The sequence below is a fragment of the Ahaetulla prasina genome, chromosome 7 (genome assembly GCF_028640845.1).
Source record: "Ahaetulla prasina isolate Xishuangbanna chromosome 7, ASM2864084v1, whole genome shotgun sequence".
Lineage (NCBI taxonomy): Eukaryota > Metazoa > Chordata > Lepidosauria > Squamata > Colubridae > Ahaetulla > Ahaetulla prasina.
The window spans coordinates 9,550,338-9,576,098 of NC_080545.1; the positions used below are offsets into that span (position 1 = coordinate 9,550,338).

At 45.4% G+C, this 25,761-nt stretch overlaps 1 protein-coding gene across 1 annotated transcript; it reads right to left on the reverse strand.

Annotated features, from left to right (window-relative positions):
* Window positions 1-406: 406 nt before the first annotated feature.
* Window positions 407-21,299, reverse strand: PSMC2 (proteasome 26S subunit, ATPase 2). The gene is made up of 12 exons (XM_058190575.1): window positions 21,144-21,299; window positions 18,810-18,847; window positions 16,875-16,956; window positions 16,311-16,410; window positions 13,462-13,593; window positions 11,463-11,535; window positions 11,256-11,351; window positions 9,041-9,205; window positions 6,281-6,368; window positions 4,325-4,527; window positions 2,818-2,914; window positions 407-768 (listed from the first exon to the last, which is right to left on the reverse strand). Exons 1-12 carry the CDS (start codon window positions 21,211-21,213, stop codon window positions 611-613), a joined length of 1,302 nt encoding a protein of 433 aa, XP_058046558.1. The 5' UTR covers window positions 21,214-21,299; the 3' UTR covers window positions 407-610.
* Between the last annotated feature and the right edge of the window lie 4,462 nt (window positions 21,300-25,761).

The following is a 25,761-nucleotide window of genomic DNA, read 5'->3' on the forward strand; positions in this document are numbered from 1 at the left end:
ATAAAACCCCGAATTATAGAATGTTAAAACATTAAAACTAATTAAAATCCTATTAAAATCCTATGCCAGTCCTGCGCGAACAAACAAATAGGTCTTCAGCTCTCTGCGGAAAGTCCGAAGGTCCGGCAGTTGTTGGGAGTCCAGGGGGGAAGTTCGTTCCAAAGGGTGGGAGCCCCCACAGAGAAGGCCCTCCCCCTGGGGGCCGCCAGCCGACATTGCTTGGCGGACGGCACCCTAAGGAGTCCCTCTGTGCGAGCGTACAGGTCGGTGGGAGGTATTCGGTAATAGCAGGCGGTCCCGTAAGTACCCTGGCCCTAAGCCATGGAGCGCTTTAAAGGTAGTCACCAACACCTTGAAGTGCACCTGAAAGACCGTGGCTCAATGTAGAAAGTAAATTAAACACGCGTTAACAGTCGGGAATTGCATCTCTTTATTGAATATCACAATAAAGCTAAACGTTTACACTTCCAATAAAGACAACCACGTAAGCTGGAATGTCATTTTTTCCCCTTTTTTTGTTTTTTTTAACTTCTACTAGGTCCAGCTACGACACAAAAACACTCCCTAGAAACAAACTCTTCTTCTTGAGGGTTATCTGAAAGATCCAAGCTTAGTTGTAGGTCATGTATCGAGGGGTAGCGCTGAATTTGGCGTAGGACTTGATGACTTTGTTCACCGCATCCAGGAAGTCCTTCTCGGTGGCAATTTTTCGCCTCGCTCGGATAGCGAACATACCCGCCTCTGTACAGACACTGCGAATTTCAGCACCTGTGTGGGGTGGAGTGGAGAAATTTAAAAAAAATTGGATTTAAAAACATGAAGCATAATGACAAAGCACACGAGAGCACAACCCGACAAAAACTACGATCATAGCTGTGGTGGCGGAGTGGTTAGAAGTACAAGTTAGTAGTTTGCCTGCAATACTGCCCACTGCCAGGAGTTCGATCTTGACCAGCTCAAGGTTGACTCAGCCTTCCATCCTTCCGAGGTAGGTAAAATGAGGACTCTTAGGGGCAAGATGCTGACTAAACCACAAGGAGAGGGTTATAAAGCACTGAAGCGGTGTATAAGTCTAGGAGCTATTGCTCCTTCCTTCCTTCCCTTCCTTCCTTCCTTCCTTCCTTCCTTCCTTTCTTCACTCCCTCCCTCTCTTCTTCCCTTTCTTCTTCTCCTTCTTTGTGGCACAGTGATTAGAATGTTGTATTGCAGGCTGAGTCTGGCCACTGCCAGGAGTTCGATCCTGACCAGCTCAAGGTTGACTCAGCCTTCCATCCTTCTGAAGTTGGTAAAATGAAAACCCAGATTGCTGGGGGGCAACAAGCTGACTCTAAACCGCTTAGAGCAGGGGTCCCCAACCTTTCGGATCTCGGGGACCACTAAATTCGTAATTTTAAACCACTAATATGATCTGGCTGGGAAGTGGCTCACCAGGCTAATGCAGCCTGTTATTAACACACAGCTGCCTGCAATTACAATTACTGCAGGCTGGAGTCCCACCAGACCCAAGGTTGACTCAGCCTTCCATCCTTTATAAGGTAGGTAAAATGAGGACCCAGATTGTTGGGGGGGCAATAAGTTGACTGTATATAAATATACAAATAGAATGAGACTATTGACTTACACAATGTAAGCCGCCCTGAGTCTTCAGAGAAGGGCGGGATATAAATTCAAATAAAAAAAAAAATCTGCCTAATGACCACCTGGGTGATCATGTGACTGGGTGGGCATGGCCAACTTGATGTCACTCACATCGAGGGGCGCCTCGCTGGCCTCTATTCACTCCTTCCCTCCCAGCCACTCCTCGCCTGCCCACCCGGGCTCCTTAGGGCCCCAATAGGAAGCAGTTGATGGAGCTAAGCAGCCACCATGAGAAAGAGTTGGCAAAACAGCTGGCTCAGTTCAGATTGGATCTGACCGAGAAGGAGGCTCAGCAGAAGCACCTCCCTGAGGACTAGGAGCATAGGCTTTCCAAGCAGAGGGAAGACCTGCGGGAGTGCAAGGCCAGGTAGCAATGCCTGGAGGCTCAACGGGCTGAGATGGTCAGCCAGTTCCAGGCCATGATGCAGTCCCACTGGAACAAGGCCCTCTGGCTCTTCGCCACCAGTGGCACTTCCCTCCAGCCTTCGCCCAAAACCCCACACCAGGAGGCTGAAGCAGACCCCAAATCGGAATTTCTGCCTCCCTCCAACCCACACAAAAAGACCCCAAATGGGGGACTGCAGCAACACAAACGTTCATTGCACGTATCTGTCTCGGGCTGTAGTTTGAGGACCCCTGATTTAGTGCAATATAAAAAATGCAAATAATTTTTCTGCGGACCACCAAAATTTTCTCATGGACCACTAGTTGGTGACCGCTGGCTTAGAGAGGTCTGTAAAGCGCTGTGAAGTGGTATATAAGTCTAACTGCTATTGCTATCTAAGCCATGCAGGCATAGTATTGCAGGCAAACTCTGCCCACTGCCACGAGTTCGATCTTGACCGGCTCAAGATTGACTCAGCCTTCCATCCTTCCGAGGTGCGTAAAATGAGGACCCAGATTGTTGGGGGCAATAGGCTGGCTCTATAAAGTGCTTAGGGAGGGCTGTAAAGCAATGGCCCCCAACCATTTGGGCATGAGGGACCGGTTCAGTGGGGACAGATTTTTCCGCGGACCGAAGGGGGTTGTGGTTTCGCGTGTTGCCTGCATCCCACAGATGGGGCTTCGCTTGTTAGAGCTCCCTGGTTGCTGGCAGACCTGGGGATTGGGGAGCCTTGCTGTAAAAGCACTATGAAGCGGTAGGTAAGTCTTGAGTGCTATTGCTAATGTTTAACTTACCGGTGCTATTGGGACACAGCCGAGCCAGCAACTCGAACCTTATGTCTCTCTCAACGCTCATCGAACGGGCGTGGATTTTGAATATGTGGGTTCTTCCCTAAAGAAAGAAAAGGAATAAAAAAAAAGAAAAGAACCAGGTTTTGGTTATGATAAACGTAACTGAAATAACTCAAAAGGGTTTAGCAGATGTTGAGCTCCCTTAAAGACGGACTCTCCTGGCTCGGATCCAGAAGACCTGCCTTCCTAAGAAAGGCAAGACAGAGGGAGTTTTGAGCATGCCGTTGTGCGCAAGTGAGGATGAGTGATGTGGTGGCCTAGAGGTGGAGCTCTCGCCTCACAATCGGGAAGCTGAGCGTTCGATCCTAGGTAGAGGCAGATATTTCTCTGGGCACACTGAGAATACATCTGCTGAACAAAACTCTGCATTGGCGACAGGAAGGGCATCTGGCCATTGAAACACTCTGCTAGCTCCATTCAGTTGCCCAGACTCCACCCCGCAAGGGATTATTAAAAGAAGATGCTGGGAAAGATTGAGGGCAAAAGAAGAATGGGACGACAGAGAACAAGGTGGCTGGATGGAGTCACTGAAGCAGTTGGTGTGAGCTTAAATGGACTCCGGGGGATGGTAGAGGACAGGAAGGCCTGGAGGAATGTTGTCCATGGGGTTGAGATGGGTCGGACACGACTTTGCAAAAAACAACAAGAACAAAAGGAGATGTTGAAGAATGGAAAACAAATGAAATGTACCCAGGGGTGAATGAGTGTCGGAGTCTATCTATGTGGAACAACTATGAGAGAACCAGTCTGGTCAAAGCACCAGGCTAGAAACTAGGAGGCTGTGAGTTCAAGTCCTGCCTCAGCCATGAGGCCAATTTGGCTCGTCACTCAACTTACCCAATTTACCTCAGTTATTGTGTCTCAGCCCAATTTACTTCAGAGTTATTGTGTCTCAGCCCAATTTACCTCAGAGTTATTGTGAGAAAAATAGGAGCATATGGGGATGTATTGAAGATGTTCACCGCCTTGAATTATTTGGAATGCAGGTAGTCCTCGACTTACAATGGTTTGTTTAGCGACTGTTCAAAGTTACAACAACGGCACTGGAAACAGTGACTTGGGACTATGTTTCACACTTATGACCACTGCAGCATCCCCATAGTCAGGTGTTTTACACATTCGGATGCTTGACAACTAGTTCCGATTTATGACGGTTGCAGTGTCCGCGGGATCACGCAATCCCCTTTTGCGACTTCCTGACAAGCGAAGTCAATGGGGGAAGCCAGATTCACTTAACAACCGCATGAGTAACTTAACAACTGCAGTGACTCACTTAACGAAGGTGGCAAGAACCGTCGTGAAATGGAGCAAGCCTCAACACACGTCTCAGTTAGCAACATACATTTTGGACTACACTGCGGTCGTAAGTTGAGGACTACCTGAACCAGCATACATCGTACCATCATCGTCATCACTGTCGCCATTATTTAAGAATAAAAGCAATCCAAACCTCCAAATCTGGTAGGCTAAATTCAATCTTCCTATCTAATCTTCCAGGCCTCATCAATGCTGGATCCAAGGTATCCGGCCTGTTGGTTGCCATCAAGACTTTGATATTCCCTCTCGGATCAAAGCCGTCCAGTTGGTTGATCAATTCCAGCATTGTGCGCTGGACTTCATTGTCTCCTCCGGCCCCATCATCGAAGCGAGCACCTAAAAAGGAAAAAACAACAATAAGCCCTTTAAGACAAGCGGTCACCAACTGCTGGTCCGTGGACCACCGGTGGTCCGCGAGAAAACGTTGGTGGTCCACAGAAAAATTATTTGCATTTTTTATATTGCACTAAATCAGTGATGTGTCCTCCTCGCCTCTGTCTGAACGATGACTTAATTAGCTGGCTCTTATCAGCTCTGGCAGCAAAAGAGCCAGTGTCTGCCAAGAGCCCTCGATAGCTGCCAAGACGCTGGTGAGTCACAACCTTCAGCTCTAGTCAATCCGTGGATTTGCCTGATACAAAGAGACACACCAGCTCTTGCTGCCTTTTATATCCTGTGGGGTGTGGCTCCATCACTCAGCACTTCCTAAGCCTGCCCCACCCTTGCTTCTGTTGTTCCCTTCTCTCCTGCCTACGAAACCTGGGATTGAGCCAAGCCTGATTGCTGTCAGCTGGGTCTGCAGGCGTGGCCTGGGGGGGGGGAAAGAGTCAGGAGAAGGAGGCCTCGTTATCTCTTTCACTTGGCCTGCTTCTGGCTCCTGGAGCTGATCCAGGGAGGCCGGTGCTTCCGAGGTAAGTCCTGACAGCCCTTCTCCCTCACTGTCCAAATCACTTTCTGGCAGCAGGCCCGGCTCTGAGTCACTTTCTGGCAGTAGGCCCGGCTCCAAGGCACTTTCGGGCATGGGGCCAGGTTCGGGGGCAGGAGCCACAACAATCAAGGGTCCTCAAACTTGCTGGAGTCCCTCATTTGGAGTCTTTTTGTGTGGGTCAGAGGGGGGCAGAAATTCCGACTTGGGGTCTGCTTCAGCCTCCTAGTGTGGGGCTTTGGGCGAAGGCTGGAGGGAAGTGCCGCTGGTGGCGAAGAGCCAGAGGGCCTGGTTCCAATGGGACTGCATCATGCAAATAAAAAGAGGGTTTTGGGGACTAATTGTGTGCTTTTTATTGTCTCAGGAAGCCCAGGTCAGAACAAAAGGAGGTTCTTGAGAACGAAGCAGAGTTTCCCCAAAGGTGTTTTTTTTTTTTAAGAGTCAACTAGGACTTTCAGGTTTTTCTTTTGAAAGCATTTCACTTCTTATCCAAGAAGCTTCTTCAGCTCCGATAGGATGGTGGGGAATGGAGGGTGATACTCCTTGCTGACAGCTGGTCATTTGCATTCTTTTTAGAGAGTTGTTGAGGCCACTTGGAGGTTTATCTGTGTCCTTGGGGGGGGGTCGCCTCAATGACACTCCAAAAGAATGCAAATGACCAGAGGCATGCAAGGAGTATTAATGCTTCTATTCCAACATCCAGTCAGAGCTGAAGAAGCTTCTTGGACGAGAAGTGAAACGTCTTCAAAAGAAAAAACTAAGAAAAGTCCAGTTGCCTCTTGAAAAAGCACCTTTGGGACAACCATGACCTGGATGACTGAGAAGCTCCGTAGACAGAAGCAGTTTTATTTACATTATTAAAAACAAAGAAGATCCATAGTCAATGTGTCCAGCATTCGGGGAAATCAGGAGACTCAAGAGAGTTCAAATGAGCATAACGGTTTATTGCAAGCTTAAGTTCTCTACAAGAATCTGGCCAAGCAACCGTTCAGGGAAAAAGAGCGGGAGATAAGAGAGGCATTCAAGGTGAGATGGATTGAGATTTCTTTCGGGTGTGCAGGGACTCATGACTTATGACGCCTTTGACCCCTCCCTCAGGCTCAGCCTGGTCATCTCCCACACAATGTTATATGAAGAACTGAAGAAATGTATGTCGACACCCACCTCCGATAGCATCAATTTCATCGAAGAAAATGAGGCATGCCTTTTTAGTCCTCGCCATTTCAAACAGCTCCCGAACCATCCGAGCACCCTATAAAACCAGAAAGGAGGAAAACGTGACTATATATTTTCCCCCCGCGTGCGCTCCAATCTGCTATGCCGCTTAAAATTTAAAAAAAAAATTGGATCCCGCGTTATTCTACTTGACCCAACAGAATAGCTTGAGATCAAAATCACTTACAAATATAAAGTTGTATTAGTTGCAGAATTCCCACATCCAATGTGAAGATCACCATCGTCAGTTGGAAGGGACCTTGGAGGTCTTCTAGTCCAACCCCCTGCTCTAGCAGGAAACCAGTGATGGCGAACCTTTTTTCCCTTGGGTGCTAAAAGCGTGTGTGCAACAGCACACGTGCCAACACCCATAATGCAATGCAGGACCCACTACCCATACATGCACGCATGAACACACACCCCCGCACTCCCCCGCCACATGCATGCGCAACCCCTTGTGCTCCCCCCACGCATTTGTGTGCGAGCCCCGTTTTGGTGCTAGCAGTCCTCCCTGAAGCCTCCTGGAACCAAAAACAGGGGTGGGGAAGCTCCGTGTGCTGTTCCCCCATTTTGGTGCTAGGAGGAAGGATACTGCAAAATCCCCACTCCTGAGGGAAGGATATTGCAAAATCTCCATTCCTACCCCACTCCTGAGGGAAGGATATTGCAAAATCTCCATTCCTACCCCACTCCTGAGGGAAGGATACTGCAAAATCCCCACTCCTGAGGGAAGGATATTGCAAAATCTCCATTCCCACCCCACTCCTGAGGGAAGGATACTGCAAAATCCCCACTCCTGAGGGAAGGATATTGCAAAATCTCCATTCCTACCCCTCCTGAGGGAAGGATATTGCAAAATTTCCATTCCTACCCCACTCCTGAGGGAAGGATACTGCAAAATCCCCACTCCTGAGGGAAGGATATTGCAAAATCTCCATTCCCACCCCACTCCTGAGGGAAGGATATTGCAAAACCTCCATTCCTACCCCACTCCTGAGGGAAGGATATTGCAAAATCTCCATTCCCACCCCACTCCTGAGGGAAGGATATTGCAAAATCTCCATTCCTACCCCACTCCTGAGGGAAGGATACTGCAAAATCCCCACTCCTGAGGGAAGAATATTGCAAAATCTCCATTCCCACCCCACTCCTGAGGGAAGGATATTGCAAAACCTCCATTCCTACCCCACTCTGGGGCCAGCCAGAGGTGGTATTTGCCGGTTCTCCGAACTGCTCAAAATTTCTGCTACCGGTTCTCCAGAACCTGTCAGAACCTGCTGGATTTTACACCTGAGGGAGGGGCCATTCAGTGTCCACGTGTGCCTTCCTTTCTGAGTCGGCTCCTGGTGCTCAATTGTTCTCCTCTCCGGACAGCTCTGCGCACAAGCGCATCTGTAACAGGCCCCAGCTGTTCTTCTTCCCCTTATCTCCAACTCTGAAGGGAGCTGGGAAATGTCGGACGGCCCTGGCTCTCTCTCTGCTTCCGACACAGAGACAGCATCCATTGGAGCCTTCCCCAGATTCCAGGACTGGCCCAAGTTCCACCCCAACCTCCTCATAATCCAAGTCTGGCTCCAGCTCCACTGGCAGCTGGTGAGCCCCGTTCGGCTCTTCATTAAGTCGTAAGAACAGAGCAGACAAGGGGGAGGGAAAACCCATCGAAACAAAATCACATCCTATTGAATAGGGAACCTGTAACATTCTGCACCAGTGAGCAAACAGAAAAACGTGGATGATTTAGATCAGCGGTCACCAACTGGTGGTCTGTGGAAACACTGGTGGTCCGTGAGAAAATTCTGGTGGCCCGCAGAAAAATTATTTGCATTTTTTATATTGCACTAAATCAGGGGTCCTCAAACTACGGCTCCTGGGACAGATACGTGCAATGAACATTTGTGTTGCTGCAGAGAGTCTCCCCCTTCGGGGTCTTTTTGTGTGGGTCGGAGGGAGGCAGAAATTCCGACTTGGGGTCTGCTTCAGCCTCCTGGTGTGGGGCTTTGGGCAAAGGCTGGAGCGAAGTGCCACTGGTGGCGAAGAGCCGGAGGACCTTATTCCATTGGGACTGCATCATGGCCTGGAACTGGCTGACCATCTCAACCCGTTGAGCCTCCAGGCCTTGCACTCCCACAGGTCTTCCCTCTGTTTGGAAAGCCTATGCTCCTAGTCCTCAGGGAGGTGCTTCTGCTGAGCCTCCTTCTCGGTCTGATCCCATTTAAACTGAGCCAGCTGTTTTGCCAACTCTTTCTCGTGGTGGCTGCTTAGCTCCAACAACTGCTTCCTGTTGGGGCCCTTAGGAGCCCAGGTGGGCAGGCAAGGAGTGGCTGGGAGGGGAGGGGTGAGTAGAGGCCAGCGAGGCGCCCCTCGATGTGAGTGACATCAAGTTGGCCACGCCCACCCAGTCACATGATCACCCAGGCGGTCATTAGGCAAATCATATTAGTGGTCCGTGGGATTTAAAATTATGAATTTAGTGGTCCCTGAGGTCGGAAAGGTTGGGGACCCCTGATTTAGAGCAGTGTTTTTCAATCTTATCTGTTTGAAGAGGGGTGGACTTCAACTCCCAGAATTCCCCAGACAGCATGGGGAAACGGCTGGGGGATTCCTGGGAGCTGAAGTCCATCGAACGGGCAAGGTTAGAGAAACGCTAACCTAGAGTAGCCAAGCATTAAAAAAACAACAGAATCCAGCTTGCAAGGTGTTCTCCATTACCTCTCCCACGTACTTCTGCACCAGCTCGGACCCGATCACTCGGATGAAGCAAGCATCTGTCCTGTTAGCGACAGCTCGGGCACAGAGAGTTTTGCCCGTCCCAGGTGGGCCAAAGAGAAGGACCCCTTTGGGAGGTTCGATCCCAAGATTGACAAATCGTTCGGGCTGAAATCGTAGGAGGAGAGAGAGAAAGAAACAACGACAACAACAAAGAATTGGGATTAAAATCTCTAGAACTGTCACGATTCCATTGACCGACTTCTACCATTTGATACACCGGATGTTGTGACTCCAGCCCCCGAACCTGGCCCCATGCCCGAAAGTGACTCAGAGAGTGAGGGGGAAGGGCCGGTAAGGCTTACCTCGGGAGCACCGATTCCTTTGGCTCATTAGGAGCCAAAACCAGCCCAGTCGGAGGACGTAATGAGGCCGTCATCCCCTGATTCCTCCCTTCCCCAGGCTACGCCTTCAGCCCCAGCTGATAATAATAATAATCAAGCTTGACTTGACCCGCGCTTCGGAAGATTAGAGGCGGCGTCACCAAAAGGAAGGGTGGGGCAGGAGCCCCACCCCACCGGATATATATAAGGAGCTTTGGGACTGCTCTCACTCCACGGGAAGCAAAAGTTTAGCTGAACCGTTTCAAAAAGAGCTGGAAGTCTTGCTACATGAGTGATTTGTTTGAACTTTGGCAGGGAGCTGCAATTTCTCTGCCAGGACTGATAGGAGCCATGAATCCACTGGCTGAAGGCCAGCTCGTGGGTCTGAAGTGGGGAAGGAGACAGAACACCGGAGCACAGAGATTGCCAGAAGGCGCCAAAGACTGCATTAAGGTTATTAATTGAAATGCGATCAATGAATGATCACAAACCTATTCCGTTTTTAAAGGAGATAGAAAAACCAACTGAGCTGGCAAAAATCCTACCGACAGGTAGTCCTTGATTTACAACCATTCGTTTAGTGACCGTTCAAAGTTACCAGGGCAGGGGGAAAATGGACTTACGACCGTTGTTCGCACTTCTGACCGTTGCAGCATCCCCCACGGTTACGTGATCAAAATTAGGGCGCTTGGCAACCAATTCAATGGGGGAAGTCTGCTTTGCTTAATGACCGCATGATTCACTTAACAACTGCAGCGATTTCCTTAACAAGCGGGGCAAAAAAAAGGGGGGCAAAGCTCACTTCACCACCGCCTTGCTTAGCAGCAGAAATTTGGGGCTCCATTTTGGTCGTAAGTCGAGGGCTGCCTGTAGTACAGCAGTAGCAGTGACAAAATACAGGATCCAATGGCAAACCGGTACTGGTCAAGACGTCAACATTTCAAGCGTCTGCACTTCTGGGGATGTTTTCAGATTTTATCTCCCCTTGATAGAACATGGATTCCGCAAATTGTAATGCAAAAACATCAAGGCGTCTCCCTTTTTGTTCCCGTAAAAACTCTGGCAAGTGAAAGGAAGAAGAAAATAACCAATGGGAGCTTATTAAATGCCTTTCCTTGATTGTTGGCAGTGACTTTTTTCCTACCATGGAGGAATGGTTGCAGAAGCTGATGGGAGTTGGCTGAAATGGCAAAATTGACCCCTTTGATTAAAGCAAAAAACCTAAGTTTCCACATGGAAACCACTGCTGAACTTCATGCTTGATGTGCAGTACTTTTGTTTCCACATGGAAACCGCTTCTGAACTTCATGCTTGATGTGCAGAAGAATGAAACTCTAACTTTTGGGTTTTACCGATCAGACCGTTAGCTCTTTATAGAAATGGCTGGTTCGCATTATTATGAAAGAGCAAAAAGTTGCGATTGGAGGTTAATGCCTTATTTTACTGCAAGAGAGAGTTGGAAGTCAATGTGGCTTTTTCTTTCTTATATTTCCTCACCTCGCCTTCCTCTCTCCCTCCCCAATTCTTTCCTATTTACTTTGTATTTTGTATTTTAACATTGCTTTATAACTCAATAAAAAAATGTCTAGAAAAAAGATTGTTGGCAGTGACGTCTTGACTTCTTTCTCCTAGCAAACCACGATCAGAAGCCAGCCACCAACCGTGGCATCTGAACCTGCTTTGCTTAGGAGAGGAACAAGCCACTGGGCCTTATAAAAGTGCCCAATAAACAAGCTGCAAGGAGCACCCAATGGTTTACGCCTTTCTGCAGGCCGAAGGCAAGTTACGGCACGCTGTCCAATTTAAAGTTGAATGAAAACGTTTCACATCCTCACGTGAAGCAAGGGCGTTTCCACCACTTCTCTCAGCTTCTCGATCTGCTCTTTGCACCCTCCTACGTCGCTATACGTGACATCCGGTTTTTCCTCCACCTGCGTGACAAAACAGATCTCTGTCAGGGAGTCGGAAGTCTCGCAGATCTTCCGACTCCCACCGATGGGAAAAGTTAAGCGAAACCAAGAAGAATGACGGGATGTCTTCACCTGCATCATAGTGACCGTCGGGTCGATCTTTGGCGGTAGAGGGATGTGGATCTGGTATTTGTTTCTGTCCACGCTGCAGAAAGAAACGGGGAAAAAGCTTGTTTTGAATACATCTTTTTAAAGCTCAAAACAGATGATGAGGGGGCTGGAGGATAAAACGTACTGTATGTACAACGGCTGCAGGAATTGAGTATGGCTAGTCTAGTGAAGAGAAGGACCAGGGGAGACATGATAGCAGTGTTCCAATATCTCAGGGGCTGCCACAAAGAAGGGGGAGTCAAGCTATTTTCCAAAGCACCTGAGGGTAGAACAAGAAGCAATGGGTGGAAACTAATCCAGGAGTGAAGCAACTCAGAACTAAGAAGTTTCCTGACAGTGAGAACAATCAATCAGTGGAACAACTTGCCTGCAGAAGTTGTAAATGCTCCAACACTGGAAAAATTTAAGAAAATGTTGGATAACCATCTGTCTGAAGTGGTATAGGGCTTCCTGCCTAAGCAGGAGATTAGACTATTGGGCCGCGGTGTGGCTCAGGCTGTAAGAAGCCTGTTATCAAACACAGCTGCCTGCAATTACTGCAGGTTCAAGCCCTACCAGGTCCAAGGTTGACTCAGCCTTCCATCCTTTATAAGGTAGGTAAAATGAGGACCCAGATTGTTGGGGGGGGCAATAAGTTGACTTTGTAAATATACAAATAGAATGAGATTATTGCCTTACACACTGTAAGCCGCCCTGAGTCTTCGGAGAAGGGCGGGATATAAATGTAAAAAAAAAAAAAAAAGACTAGATCAGTGGTCACCAACTGGTGGTCCACGAGAAAAAGTTGGTGGTCCAATAGAAAAATTATTTGTATTTTTTTATATTGCACTAAATCAGGGGTTCTCAAACTATGGCCCTGGGCCGGATACGTGAACTGAACGTTTCTGTTGCTGCAGTCTCCCATTTGGGGTCTTTTTGTGTGGGTCGGAGGGAGGCAGAAATTCCGACTTGGAGTCTGCTTCAGCCTCCTGGTGCGGGGCTTTGGGCGAAGGCTGGAGGGAAGTGCTGCCAATGGTGAAGAGCCAGAGGGCCTTGTTCCAGTGGGACTGCATCATGGCCTGGAACTGGCTGACCATCTCAGCCTGCTCTAGGCGCTGGTACCTGGCCTTGCATTCCCGCAGGTCTTCCCTCTGCTTGGAAAGCCTATGCTTCTAGTCCTGAGTGAGGTATTTCTGCTGAGCCTCCTTCTCAGTCAGATCCAATTTGAACTGAGCTGTTTTGCCAACTCTTTCTCTTGGTGGCTGCTTTGCTCCAGCAACTGCTTCCTGTTGGGGCCCTAAGGAGCCTGGGCCGGGAGGCGAGGAGTGGCTGGCAGGGGACAGGCAAGTAGAGGCCAGCAAGACACCCCTTGCCGTGAGTGACATTGTTGGCTATGCCCACCCAGTCACATGACCTACATCTATATCTATATCAGGGGTGTCAAACTCCAATTTCATTGAGGGCTGCATCAACGTTGTGTTTGACTTTGGGGGGCCAGGCTGGGCGTGGCCAGCTCAACGTCACTCATGTTGGGGACGCTGTGGTGGCCCGAGCGATCTGCCAGCGAAAACGGGCTCCTGAGCTCCATTTTCGGCTGCCACGGCCTCCTGCAACCCTCAGCCAGCGAAAACAGGGGGCGGCCCTCCCAAGCTCCGTTTTCGCTGGCTGAGGGTTGCAGGAGGCCGTGGCAGCCGAAAATGGAGCTCGGGAGCCCGTTTTCACTGGCAGAGGCACCAGGGCAGCCCCATTGGCCAGATCTAATCCCCCTTGCGGGTCGGATCCAGCCCGCGGGCCTCGAGTTTGACACTCCTGATCTATAGCAGGGTTAGAATCCACACGCTGCTTATAGAAATGACTGCCAGTTCCAGCTAGCTGTTGCAATAGTTACAGAGCCGGGTTGCATTTTCCACCCCGATGACCGTAGGAAAACAAGAGGAAGACGGTAACCAGTACAATCCTGGGGAGATTAAAACCAACTCACCCAACTCTCATTCCTTCTTCAATGTCGGTGGGGGCCACTTGGTCACTGAGATCCACCACAAACTTGGCAAATTGTTTAACGTTGATAATGTACTTGGGGTCCTCCGAATCCGCATTGATTATCTTCGTACACCTAAGGCGAAGAGGAAAGGAGTTCGATAAGTTCAGGTTCAATCTGCGAGCATTCAGCCAAGCGTCATTCACCGTCCACCTGTGGCTTTACTCCTGAGCTGACCCTTGTTCCTTAGCTGTTCCCTTCTCCTGGCAGCTCAATGCGCACACTGGGAACAGGCTCCAGCTGTTCTTCTGCCCCACTGATGTCCAACTTCGAAGGCAGCTGACAACTGTCAGACGGCCCTGGCCCCCTCTCTGCCTCCGACGCAGAGCCCTCATCAGAGCCTTCCCCAGACTCCAAATCTCCTCACAGTCTGAGTCTGCCACCAGCTCTGCTGGCCGCTGGGTGGCTACAACACAGAAGCAGTGAATTCAGCTCTGCGTTTCCCGCGTAAAAGCAAACATAATTAACTCCCCACTTTCTCTACGGGCCACTCAATAAGTCCACCAATCACTTCTGTTCATGTTGTTATGGGAAACAGCCAGCCACCCCTGGACATCTGCTCAGTGTGTCCTTAAGATGCTAGCAATGTCTCATGGAAGCCGACAGATGCTTGGATACCATTCTCCCACCCTCCCTTAAACACACACACACACACACGTTATTGTCAAACTGCGATCCAAAGCAAAAACATAGGTGAAAATACGAGTCAGTCTTGACAATAAGCTGTTCTGAGCAAAGCTGCCTTTTGCAATTGACTGATGGCAATTTTGTCAATGCCAATGTTGTTCAAGTGATGCTCCAGTTGTTCTGGGATGTATTTGCTGCCCATCTCATGGCTTCAAGGCGACACTCTCTTTTAATCATTTACTTTAGCGTTATATTTCTACTTTGCCCATTAAGTAGCTCATTTTTTTTTAATTTTACGTTTTATTTCTTTGTTAAGAATTTTTAAAAGATGAAAAATAATAGCAATAACAGCAGCAACCTGTCGTGTCCCACTCCTCCGCTGACGACCGGGTCAGGGAAATCCGAATCAGGCGTGCCTCTGCAGCTCTGCCAAAGTCCTAGCAAAGTTCTCAAGGCAGGCAGGAGACCAGAAAGTGACTTCAGCAAGATATGTTTAGACTTTGCCTGACTCAGAGACTGCCAGAAAGCAGATCCTTTATATAGGCCATGGGATGTGGCTCCATGACTCAGCACTTATCCAGTCCTGTCCCTCCCTTCCTTCTGTCGCCGCCGCCTATCAATTCTTCTGAAGCGAGGGTCACTCCAGTCGGCAGCTGTTGTTAATTGACCTTCCTCAGGCTCACAGGCTATGGGGGGGGGGTCTAGTTGCTCCGTTTGCCTGGGCATGGAGCCAGAGCTAGGGGCTGGAGGTACTTCTTCCTCCTCAGCCTGTCTGGGCATGGAGCCAGGGCTGGGGCCGGGAGGCATACTAGGACATTCCTCAGCGTTTGGAAGCAGATAAGAAGGCCCCGGCTGTGGTGAAAGCGGGCGAGACACAACACAACCAAGGAAAGAAATATACACTGAAATATACACTTCTCGTGGCTTTCAAAAACTCTTAAGGTAAGCAAGCACTACTTCAAATTGATTAAACGTGTCAGCTTCTGCTACCGGTAGTTGCAACAAAAATTGAGGCAATACATGCATGAAATTAAGAGGTGCATAAGCATCATCTGGGGAACACCTCCCTTTGAAGGCCAACATCTTCACCAACATTTTGAAAGACAGCCCTGTATGTTATACTGGAAACCTTTAGAAGATCTGAAAAACCCGATCTTCCTGGAAAAGCTCCATCTGTATGCTTGTTAAGAGTTAGTATTGATCTGAAGGCACACGATCAACGAATTATATTGAAATACTTAAAAGATAATTTCAATGAGTGGCACGGTGGCCGAGAGGTGGAGCTCTCGCCTCACAATCAGGAGGCTATGAGTTCGATCCTAGGTAGAGGCGGATATCTCTCTCTCTGGGCGCGATGAGAATACGTATCTGCTGAACAAAACTCTGCCTTGGCGACAGGAAGGCATCCGGCCAGTAAAATACTCAGCTCCATTGAATTGCCCAGACTCCACCCCGCGAGGGATTACAGGGACATTAAAAGGAGAGGATGACTTAAGATAATTTCACTCTTTAACAAGAAGTTAAGGGTCACGCACAAAGGTGTTGTGGCTCCCGCCCCCATGCCTGAAAGTGGCTTGGAGCCGGGCCTGCTGCCAGAAAGTGATTTGGACAGTGAGGGAGAAGGGCTGTCAGGACTTACCTCAGAAGCACTGGCCTCCCTGGATCAGCTCCAGGAGCCAGAAGCAGGCCAAGCGAAAGAGATAACGAGGCCTCCTTCTCCTGACACTTTCCCCCGCACCCCAGGCCACGCCTGCAGACCCAGTTGACAGCAATCAGGCTTGGCTCAATCCCAGGTTTCGTAGGCAGGAGAGAAGGGAACGACAGAAACAGGGGAGGGGCAGGCCTAGGAAGTGCTGAGTCATGGAGCCAAACCCCACAGGATATAAAAGGCAGCAAGAGCTGGTGTGTCTCTTTGTATCAGGCAAATCCACGGATTGACTAGAGCTGAAGGTTGTGACTCACCAGCGTCTTGGCAGCTATCGAGGGCTCTTGGCAGACGCTGGCTCTTTTGCTGCCAGAGCTGATAAGAGCCGGCTAATTAAGCCATCGTTCGGACGGAGGCGAGGAGAACACAACAAAAGGACTGAACACTCTTCCTTTTTGATAAGAGCTCGGCTGCATCCCTGACTGAACCACAAAGTTGTTATTTATTATGATGATGTTACCTGGCCACCTGTAGCGGCTGCTCGCTCTGAAGAGTTTGTTTATCGGCAGCTAAGTCCCACAGAGCAGGTGGTGCCAGGCCAGTGTCTGATTCTTTAATGCCTACAGGGGAAGAGAAAAAAAAAAAGGGAGCCGTTTTGCCATATTAATCAGCACAATATATATTCCAGCATTAGCTTACTGCAGCAAATGTACAACTTGCAAGTCGACTCAAACGGGACAAAAACAAATCTTCCTTTAAGGTCGGGGCTAGAGTAGGCTCAAGAGGAGGGGGTCTCCAAACGTGGCGACCTTAAAAGACTTGGGGACTTCAACTCCCAGAATTCCTTTCCCAGAATTTGCGTCTTAATACTCTGAAAAATAGGGTACTTTCATTTGTTTTTAGGGTTTGTTTGTTTGTTTGTTTTGCTTAACCTTCCTTCCTTCTTTTGAGATTTTTCTGGGGAGTTGCCGCAAATGACAGAATAACCCTTAGGAAATTCAGCACTCGGAACAACTGTCAAGGCCAGCATCAGACAAGATTACTGCTCCTAAAGCACTAAAAGAATTTTTTTTTAAAGAAGTACCTGTGAGTTCGTTAATTTTCTTAAGCAACTGCTGAATGTCATCTTCCACTTGTTTGATTTGCCTCGAATAGGTGCTCTGGCCCTGGATTTGAAAAAGATTGACAAAGTTTGAGAGAAATGAGGAATATTTGTGTCCCAAAGGGGCTTTTTCAGGTGGCAACTGTTCTAGTTTTTTTTTTCTTTGAAGACGTTTCGCTTCTCATCCGGGAAGCTTCTTCAGCTCTGACTGGCTGGTGGGGGAATGGAAGGATTTATATTGAAATCCTTCCATTCGACACCATCCAGTCGGAGCTGAAGAAGCTTCTCGGATGAGAAGCGAAACGTCTTCAAAGAAAAAACAAGAAAATTCAGATGCCTCCTGAAACAGCACCTTTGGGACAACCACGACCTAGATCAGTGGTAGTCAACCTGGTCCTTACCGCCCACTAGTGGGGGTTCCAGCTTTCATGGTGGGCGGTAGGGGTTTTGTCCAATACTGAAGCACTTTCCTTTTTTTTAATTTGACTTTTTTTAAAAAATTCATAGCATTATTTAAAAACATTTTCATTAGGTTTTCATAAAATTCCCCGTGACAATTAAAATTTCTGAAAATATACTATTTGTATCGCCCGCGCATAAGTTTAGTTCACGTTATGTAAGTGAAACTAAATGGCGCTATAGTGCGACCGCAAACAAAAGAGCCTCGTCCCAGAATAGCTCATGCATCTCCCCCCACACCACCCAGCTGTAACAGACAAGCAGAGCGGGTAGCCGGCGCCCACCCACCCCAACCCCAATCCACGATGTGCGAGAGGCATGCACAGACAACGATACACGGCGCATTACTGTGGAACCGGTGGCGGTTAGAAAATTTTACTACTAACAGAGATACAAAAGTGGGCGGTAGGTATAAAAAGGTTGACTACCCCTGACCTAGATGATTGAGAATCTCCATAGACATTTGTGTTAACCCAACCTTATGCAATCTATCCAAATTCGTATGTTTTACGACCGGGGTGAAATGCAAATTTTTCTGCTACTGGTTCTGTGGGCGTGGCTTGGTGGGGAGCTGTCATGTGACTGGGTGGGTGTGCCCAACATTTTTTTTACTTTTTAAAGCATTTTTTACTATCTATTCGCCCGAAAGATAGTTTAAAAAATGCTATTAAAAAGTTTTTTAAAAAAGGTTCCAACAATCGCGTGGCAAAGCTGTGATCATCGGAACCTTTTTTTTTTTTAACTTTTTAAAAGATTTTTTTTACTACCGTTTCGCCCAAACAGGTAGTTTTTATCACTACCGGTTCTCCCGAACCAAAGCGAACCCGTAGCATTTCACCCCTGTTTAAGACTAAGGCCTTTATTTAAAGTCGATCGCTGTCTAACCCTGGTCAATAGCAACAGGTTCTTTTTCCCAGCTTTGACACTAAATGTTAAGGAATAAAGATGAGACTTCCTGTGTTGAACGCAGGTACTGCATGTTTCAGCTTCAGCTCAACGTTTATTTAACGTTTATTAAGACCTATTTGGTTTAGAACAGGGGTCTCCAACCTTGGCAACTTTAAGACTTGTGGACTTCCAACTTCTAGAGTTCCTCAGCCAGCTTTGGACTATATTTAATTTTTTTTTTTTTTAGTAAAAGTCTGTCTATACTTAACTGTCTTTTTTTATTCCTCTTTCACCTCCTAACTACAATTCTGTGTGTGTCTGTATATAAAAAATACTCAGAGGACAATACTCTATGCATTTAAAGATAGAAAGTGGACCAAAACATATTTGAAAATCAATTAATTTTTAAAAGCACTTTCTCAATTAAAGTGACCCCCCCAAAAGCTACAAAATATTAATGTGCATATTCCTCTGGAAACCTTATTGATATATTTAATGCAGATGCTTCCTAAATGTTTCATTGTGACCGGTTCTCAAAGTAATGCTGGAAATGCTACATGGAGTACTTACGTAGGTTTTCAACAGGGCGATGTCACCTTCATCCAAAGCTGAGAGAGATAACAGATAATTTAGAAAAAGAGAGAAATGATGTTTTACTTTGTTTCCCAATAGAAAATCCAACCAATTTTATCATCAGTACTCATATATCCTTAAAGAACTACAACAACAACAACAAAAATCCTTGAACTTTTAAACTCAGTTAACTGAGGACTGACCCACTATCTCCACTGAAAATCAGTTCCAAGCCTCCATTACACTTCCTGTAAAGTCATATTTTTCTAACGTTGGAACTCAACCCACCTGGTGGAAGAAAAAGGGGGCGTAATATATAATTTAAAAAAATAAATAAATATGCTCTATTAATGGCAAACAAAACAAGAGGTTTTTTTACATTATTTTAGCATTTTGAGATCTTCTCACTTTTGCCAGGAATAAGACAATAAAATTATGAGGGGTCCTTGGTGCTCTCTGAGCTTGCTTGTTTTCTTGCAGTCTTTTCATGACCCAAACTAGGTAACATCACCACTAGCACTGATGATGTTATCTAGTAGGATAATGAAACATTTGCAAGAAAACGAGCAAGCTCAAGGATCTCTCATTTCAACTCTGAACTACAAATTTATTGTCTCTGTTTACATCTATCTACATCAAACTTGGCAACTTTAAGACTTGTGGACTTCAACTCCAGAATTCCTCAGCCAGCAAAGCTACATCCATCCATCCTTCTATCTATATCAATCATCTATCCATCTAATCAATCATCTATTTACCTACCTACCTATGTACTCTACCTACCTATCTATATATCATCTATCCATCACCTACCGTATCTATCTCAACTGTCTACCACTCATGATGTTACTTAGTTTGGGTCATGAAACGTCTGCAAGAAAACAAGCAAGCTCAGAGCGCACCAAGGTCTCATTTCAGCCCTGAGCTACAAATATTCTCCTTTATTTCATACAATAAAATTATGCCGTAGGCCCCAACCTCCCTCCTAGCTTTGTTCCTCTCCAGATGCTGTTTTGAACTACCAACCCAACTCCAACTCCAACCAGGTTTAAACGTAGCTTACGGTTCCCTCTCTATTTATTTATTTATTTTATTTTATTATTTAGATTTTTATACCGTCCTTCTCTCCCGAAGGACTCAGGGCGGTGTACAGCCAGATTAAAACAATAATGTACAAAATTAAAATAACAATTAAAATACATATTCAAAGATGGCCGAAAATTAAAACCGTCAAATTGACCTATACTAAAATACCCCAATCTAAAATTATTAAAAATCCAGAAATCCTCTCTAGGACAAGAGTTAAAAGTAAACACAGATTTATTTATGGAATGGGAATGGGAATGGGAATGGGAATAGGAATAGGATGGAATAGAATAGAATAGAATTCTTTATTGACCAAGTGTGATTGGACACACAAGGAATTTGTCTTGGTGCATAAGCTCTCAGTGTACATAAAAGAAGAGATACCTTCATCAAGAATCATAAGGTACAACACTTAATGATAGTTATAGGGTACAAATAAGCAATCAGGAAACAGTTATCAGTATAAATCATAAGGATACAAGCAACAAAGTTAGTCATGCAATCATAAGTGGAAGGAGTAAGCAAGTAGATAGAGAGTGAATAGAATAGATAGAGAGTGAATAGAATAGAATAGAATATAGAATTTTTATTGGCCAAGTGTGATAGAGAAATCCTCTCTAGGACAAGAGTTAAAAGTAAACACAGATTTATTTATGGAATGGGAATGGGAATAGGATGGAATAGAATAGAATAGAATTCTTTATTGACCAAGTGTGATTGGACACACAAGGAATTTGTCTTTGGTGCATATGCTCTCAGCGTACATAAAAGGACAAGATACACTCATCAAGAATCATAAAGTACAAAAACACTTAATGATAGTCATAGGCTACAAATAAGCAATCAGGAAACCCTCATATATATAAATGTCCTTCGTTTTTCAGCTTGACCTACAAAATCTCAGCTTTGACACGGGGCGGGGGGGGGGGCTGGCATTATCCGAAGGAACCCAGCCAAAGCATCTGAATGGAGACGCGCGTTTCCGTTTCTCCCAACCCGTGACTGCATATTCACACAACACGCCAGATCCGTGTTTAAGCTATTTCAACCCACTTTCCAAGAAACCGAATCACAAACTGGCTTCCCACCCTCACCACAGGGGAAGCAGACCAAGCAAGCTTGCAGACACGCATCTATATGGACCCAACGCGGTTTATTGGGGGGGGGAGGGGAAGAGTCGTGTGAACGCAGCCGCCTTTATATATGGAGCCCAGGTTATGCATGACGCCTGGGTGAAACTCTTACCACGGATAGGCTTGTCCTCCTTCTCCTCCTCTTTGGTTTTGCGCTGATCGGCCCCCAAATAATCCGGCATCGCGGCTTCCCAACGGCCGGCTTGAACCCCGATAGCCAAACACGGGTTTCCGCTACCTCTCTAAGGCGCATGCGCAGATGTTACCGAACCAGCTCTTGCATTACGCAGCACTTCGCCTTTCTTTCTTTCCTTCCGCGACTCGGCGGAAATGTCTCGCCGGAAGTAGCACGTGGGGGAAAGAAATGGATGTCGGACCTACTCTATGATTCCCCCCCCCCTCTCTCTCTTCCCTGGACAAATGGCAGTTATGCCTATGGCAGGGGTCTCCAACCTTGGTCCCTTTAAGACTTGTGGACTTCAACTCCCAGAGTTCTTCAGACAGCTTTGCTGGCTGAGGGACTCTGGGAGTTGAAGTCCACAAGTCTTAAAGGGACCAAGGTTGGAGACCCCTGGCCTATGGGATATAGATGATTGTGTTTTGCTTTCATTTGGGGCATTAATGCTTGGTGACATAAATTCACTGGACATAAATTAATTTGGCAAAAAAATTATCAATTTGAACTGAAATCTAATCCTGTCAAGGGGGAGGAGTGTGCGATTGTGTGCATACAGAGAGATCTTACTAACTAATTGTGCTCTTTCCTTTTCATATTTTAAGTCATAAATGCCTCTCAAGTTCCCCTCGCTTATATAATGTAACCGATAACAGATTAGCAGATTAATGGAAGGGACCTTGTAGGTCATCTAGTCCAACCCCCCCACCGCCGCCTGTATCTAGATACACAGACACAATTATATAGATTCATGTAGACACATATATATATATACTAGGGCCGGGGCCTCCAACCTTGGCCACTTTAAGACTTTAAATTAAATTTTAATTTTTAATTAATTTTAAATTAAATTTTAAGACTGAATTTCTGGGAGTTGAAGTCCACAAGTCTTAAAAGTGGCCAAGGTTGGAGACCCGTGTACTAGGGTATACAGGTAGTCCTAGACCAGGGGTGTGGACAAACTTGGTCTCTTTAAAACTTGTGGACTTCAACTCCCAGAGTCCCTCAGCCAGCAAAGCTGGCTGAGGAACTCTGGGAGTTGAAGTCCACAAGTCTTAAAGGGACCAAGTTTGTACACCCCTGTCCTAGACTTAAGACCACAATTGAGCCCAAAATTTATGTTTGCAAAGTGAGAAATTTCTTAAGTGAGTTTTGCCCCATTTTACGACTTCTCTTGCCACAGTCGTTAAGTGAATCACTGCGGTTTTTAAATCAGGAACCCGGGTGTTAAGTGAATCTGGCTTCCCCATTGAGGTTGCTTGTCTGAAGGTCACCTAAGACAGCGGTGGGTTTCCAATATTCTTACCGCCTGTTCATCATGTGTGCGCATGCTTGCTTCGCGTGTGTGTGCGCCTTCTGCACATGTGCCTGGCCTTCCGCGCATGAGTTATGCTCACTCGCACACCTTCCATGTATGCATCTGGCCTCGAAAATGTGCCTTCAGAGGATAATTAGAACTGCAGAACAAACTATTGCTACCAACATGCCTTCCATTGAGGACCTGTATACTGCATGAATCAAAAAGAGGGCCGTGAAAATACTTACAGACCCCTCACAGCCTGGACATAAACTGTTTCAACTCCTATCCTCAAAATGATGCTACAGAGCACCGCACACCAGAACAACTAGACACAAGGACAGTTTTTTCCCAAACGCCATCACTCTGCTAAACAAATAATTCCCTCAACACTGTCAAACTATTTACTAAATCTGCACTACTTTTAATCTTCTCATCGTTCCAATCTCCTTCCACGCTTTAAAAGCATTTTTTCTGTAACCTCTTCAGCCGAAGAGGTTGTAAAAAAAAAGCTTTTAAAAGCCTGTGATGATCAGGCAACTCAGCTGAGATCGCCAGAGGAGCCTTTTAAAAGCTTTTTTTTTACAACCTCTTCGACTGAAGAGGTTACAGAAAAAATGTTTTTAAAGTGTTCTGATGATCCCAGCTGAGCCAGGCGATCATCAGAGGCTTTTTTAAAAATTATTTTTAAAAGCATTTTTTCGACCAAAGAAAAAATGCTTTTAAAAGTAAAAAAAAAAAAAACCCTCTGATGATTGCATGGCTCAGCTGGGGCAGAGGGGACAGGGATTTTTGCTACCGGTTTTCTGAATCACCCGCCGCCATTGCTACCGGATTGGGCGATCCGGTCCGAACCAGGAGCATTTCACCCCTGGTATTAATACTTGGTGAAATGCCTCCAATGGAGAAAGATGTAGCAAAATGTTCAAAATTTGAACTGAAATCTAATCCTGTAATGGGGAGGATGTACGTGTGTGTGACTGTGCACACAGAGATCTAGACACCTATATCTAGATACACAGACGCAAACCATATATAGATTGTATATGTGTATACACATGTAAACTAGTGTATATGTATGTGTCTGTATATATGAGAGATAATTTGATATTTAAGTATTCAAGATATTTAAATTGATAAATTTTAATTTGTTTTAAGATATTTATATTAAGGTATTTAAGATAATTTGGTGTTTAAGGCATCGGGATAGAACCCAGAAGAAAGTGAGTTTTAGTCCTCCCTTAGGTAAGAGGTCAGCTGGGTGCCCTTCGGCCAGCCACTTTCTCTCAGCCCTAAAAAGGAGCCAATGGCAAACAACTCCTGAAAAATGTTACCCAATAAAACACTGCAGGGACTTGTCCAGGCAGTCTCGAGAATCAGGAGAAACTTCCTAACAATTTTAAGAGTAACAGAATAGTAACATCTGAGTAACAGAATAACAGAGTTGTAAAGGACCTTGAAGGTCTTCTAGCCCAACCCCTTGCTTAGGCAGGAAACCCTACACCATTCCAGATAAAGGGTTGTCCAGTCTCTTCTAGAAAACCTTCAGTGATGAAGCAGCCACAACTTTGGGAGGCAAGTTGCTCCGCTGATTAATTGTTCTCACTGTCAGGAAATTTCTCCTTAGTTCTAGGTTGCTTCTCTCCTTGATTAGTTTCCATCCATTGTTTCTTGTCCTGCCTTCTTGGTGTGTGTTTTTTTCTTTCGCTTTTTTCCTCCTTTCGCTTTTCTTCCGCCTCCATCTCATCCCATTGAGACCCAAACTCTTCCAGCGGGGAAAAAGGGAGAGAGACAGAGAGAGAAAGAAAGAGAGGGAGGGAAAAAGAGAGAAAGAAAAAGGAAGAAAGAAAAAGAAAGAAAAAAGAGGCAAAGAGCAAGAGATAGATAGATTAGATAGATAGATAGATTAGATTAGATAGATAGATAAAGGGCCGTAATAGCTCAGGCTGTTAGAAGCCAGTTATTAGAACACAGCAGCCTGCAATTACTGCAGGTTCAAGCCCGGCCCGAGGTTGACTCAGCCTTCCATCCTTTATAAGGTAGGTAAAATGAGGACCCAGATTGTTGGGGGGGCAATAAGTTGACTTTGTATATAAATATACAAATAGGATGAAGACTATTGCTAACATAGTGTAAGCCACCCTGAGTCTTCGGAGAAGGGCGGGATATAAATGTAAATAAAAAAAAAAAGATAATGATAGATAGATATATATATATATAGAGAGAGAGATGGAGGAATGAAAGAAAGAAAGAAAGAAAGAAAAGAGACAAAGATATATGGGGGGGAAAAGGAAAGAAAAATAGAAAAAGAAGTAGAAAGATATATACATAGAGAGAATATAGATAGATAGATAGATAGATAGATAGATGATAGATAGAAGGAAAAGAAAGAAAGAAAAAGAGAGACAAAGATATATGGGGGGGAAAAGGAAAGAAAAATAGAAAAAGAAGTAGAAAGATATATACATAGAGAGAATATAGATAGAAAGATAGATAAATAGATAGATATAGAGAAGGAAAAGAAAGAAAGAGAGACAATATATCTATATATTGAGAGAGAGAGAGAAAGAAAGGAAAGAAAAATAGAAAAAGAAGTAGAAAGAAAGAAATATACATAGAAAAGAGATAAGATAGATAAATAGATAGATAGATAGATAGATAGATAGATAGATAGATAGATAGATAGATAGATAGATAGATAGGAAAAGGAAAGAAAGAGACAATATATATATATATATATATATATATATATATATATATATATATATATATATATATATATATATATATATATATATATATATATATATCGGTCTTTAGTTGTTCGGGTTTTCTCCGTGTAAAATTGGAAGTGTCTTGGCGACGTTTGAAGTCTCATTCGTCATCTTCAGGCTTCAGCTTCGTGCTTCTGGGATATATATATATATATATATATATATATATATATATATATATATATATAGAGAGAGAGAGAGAGAGAGAGAGAGAGAGAGAGAGAGAGAGAGAGATGGAGGGAATGAAAGAAAGAAGGAAAGAAAAATAGAAAAAGAAGTAGAAAGAAAGAAAAATATATACATAGAGAAAATATATATATACATAGAATATATATAAAATATATACATAGAGAATATATATATATACATAGAATATATATAAAATATATATAGAGAATATATATATATATATATATATATATATATATATATATATATATATATAGAATATATATATAGAATATATATATAGAATAGAATTTTA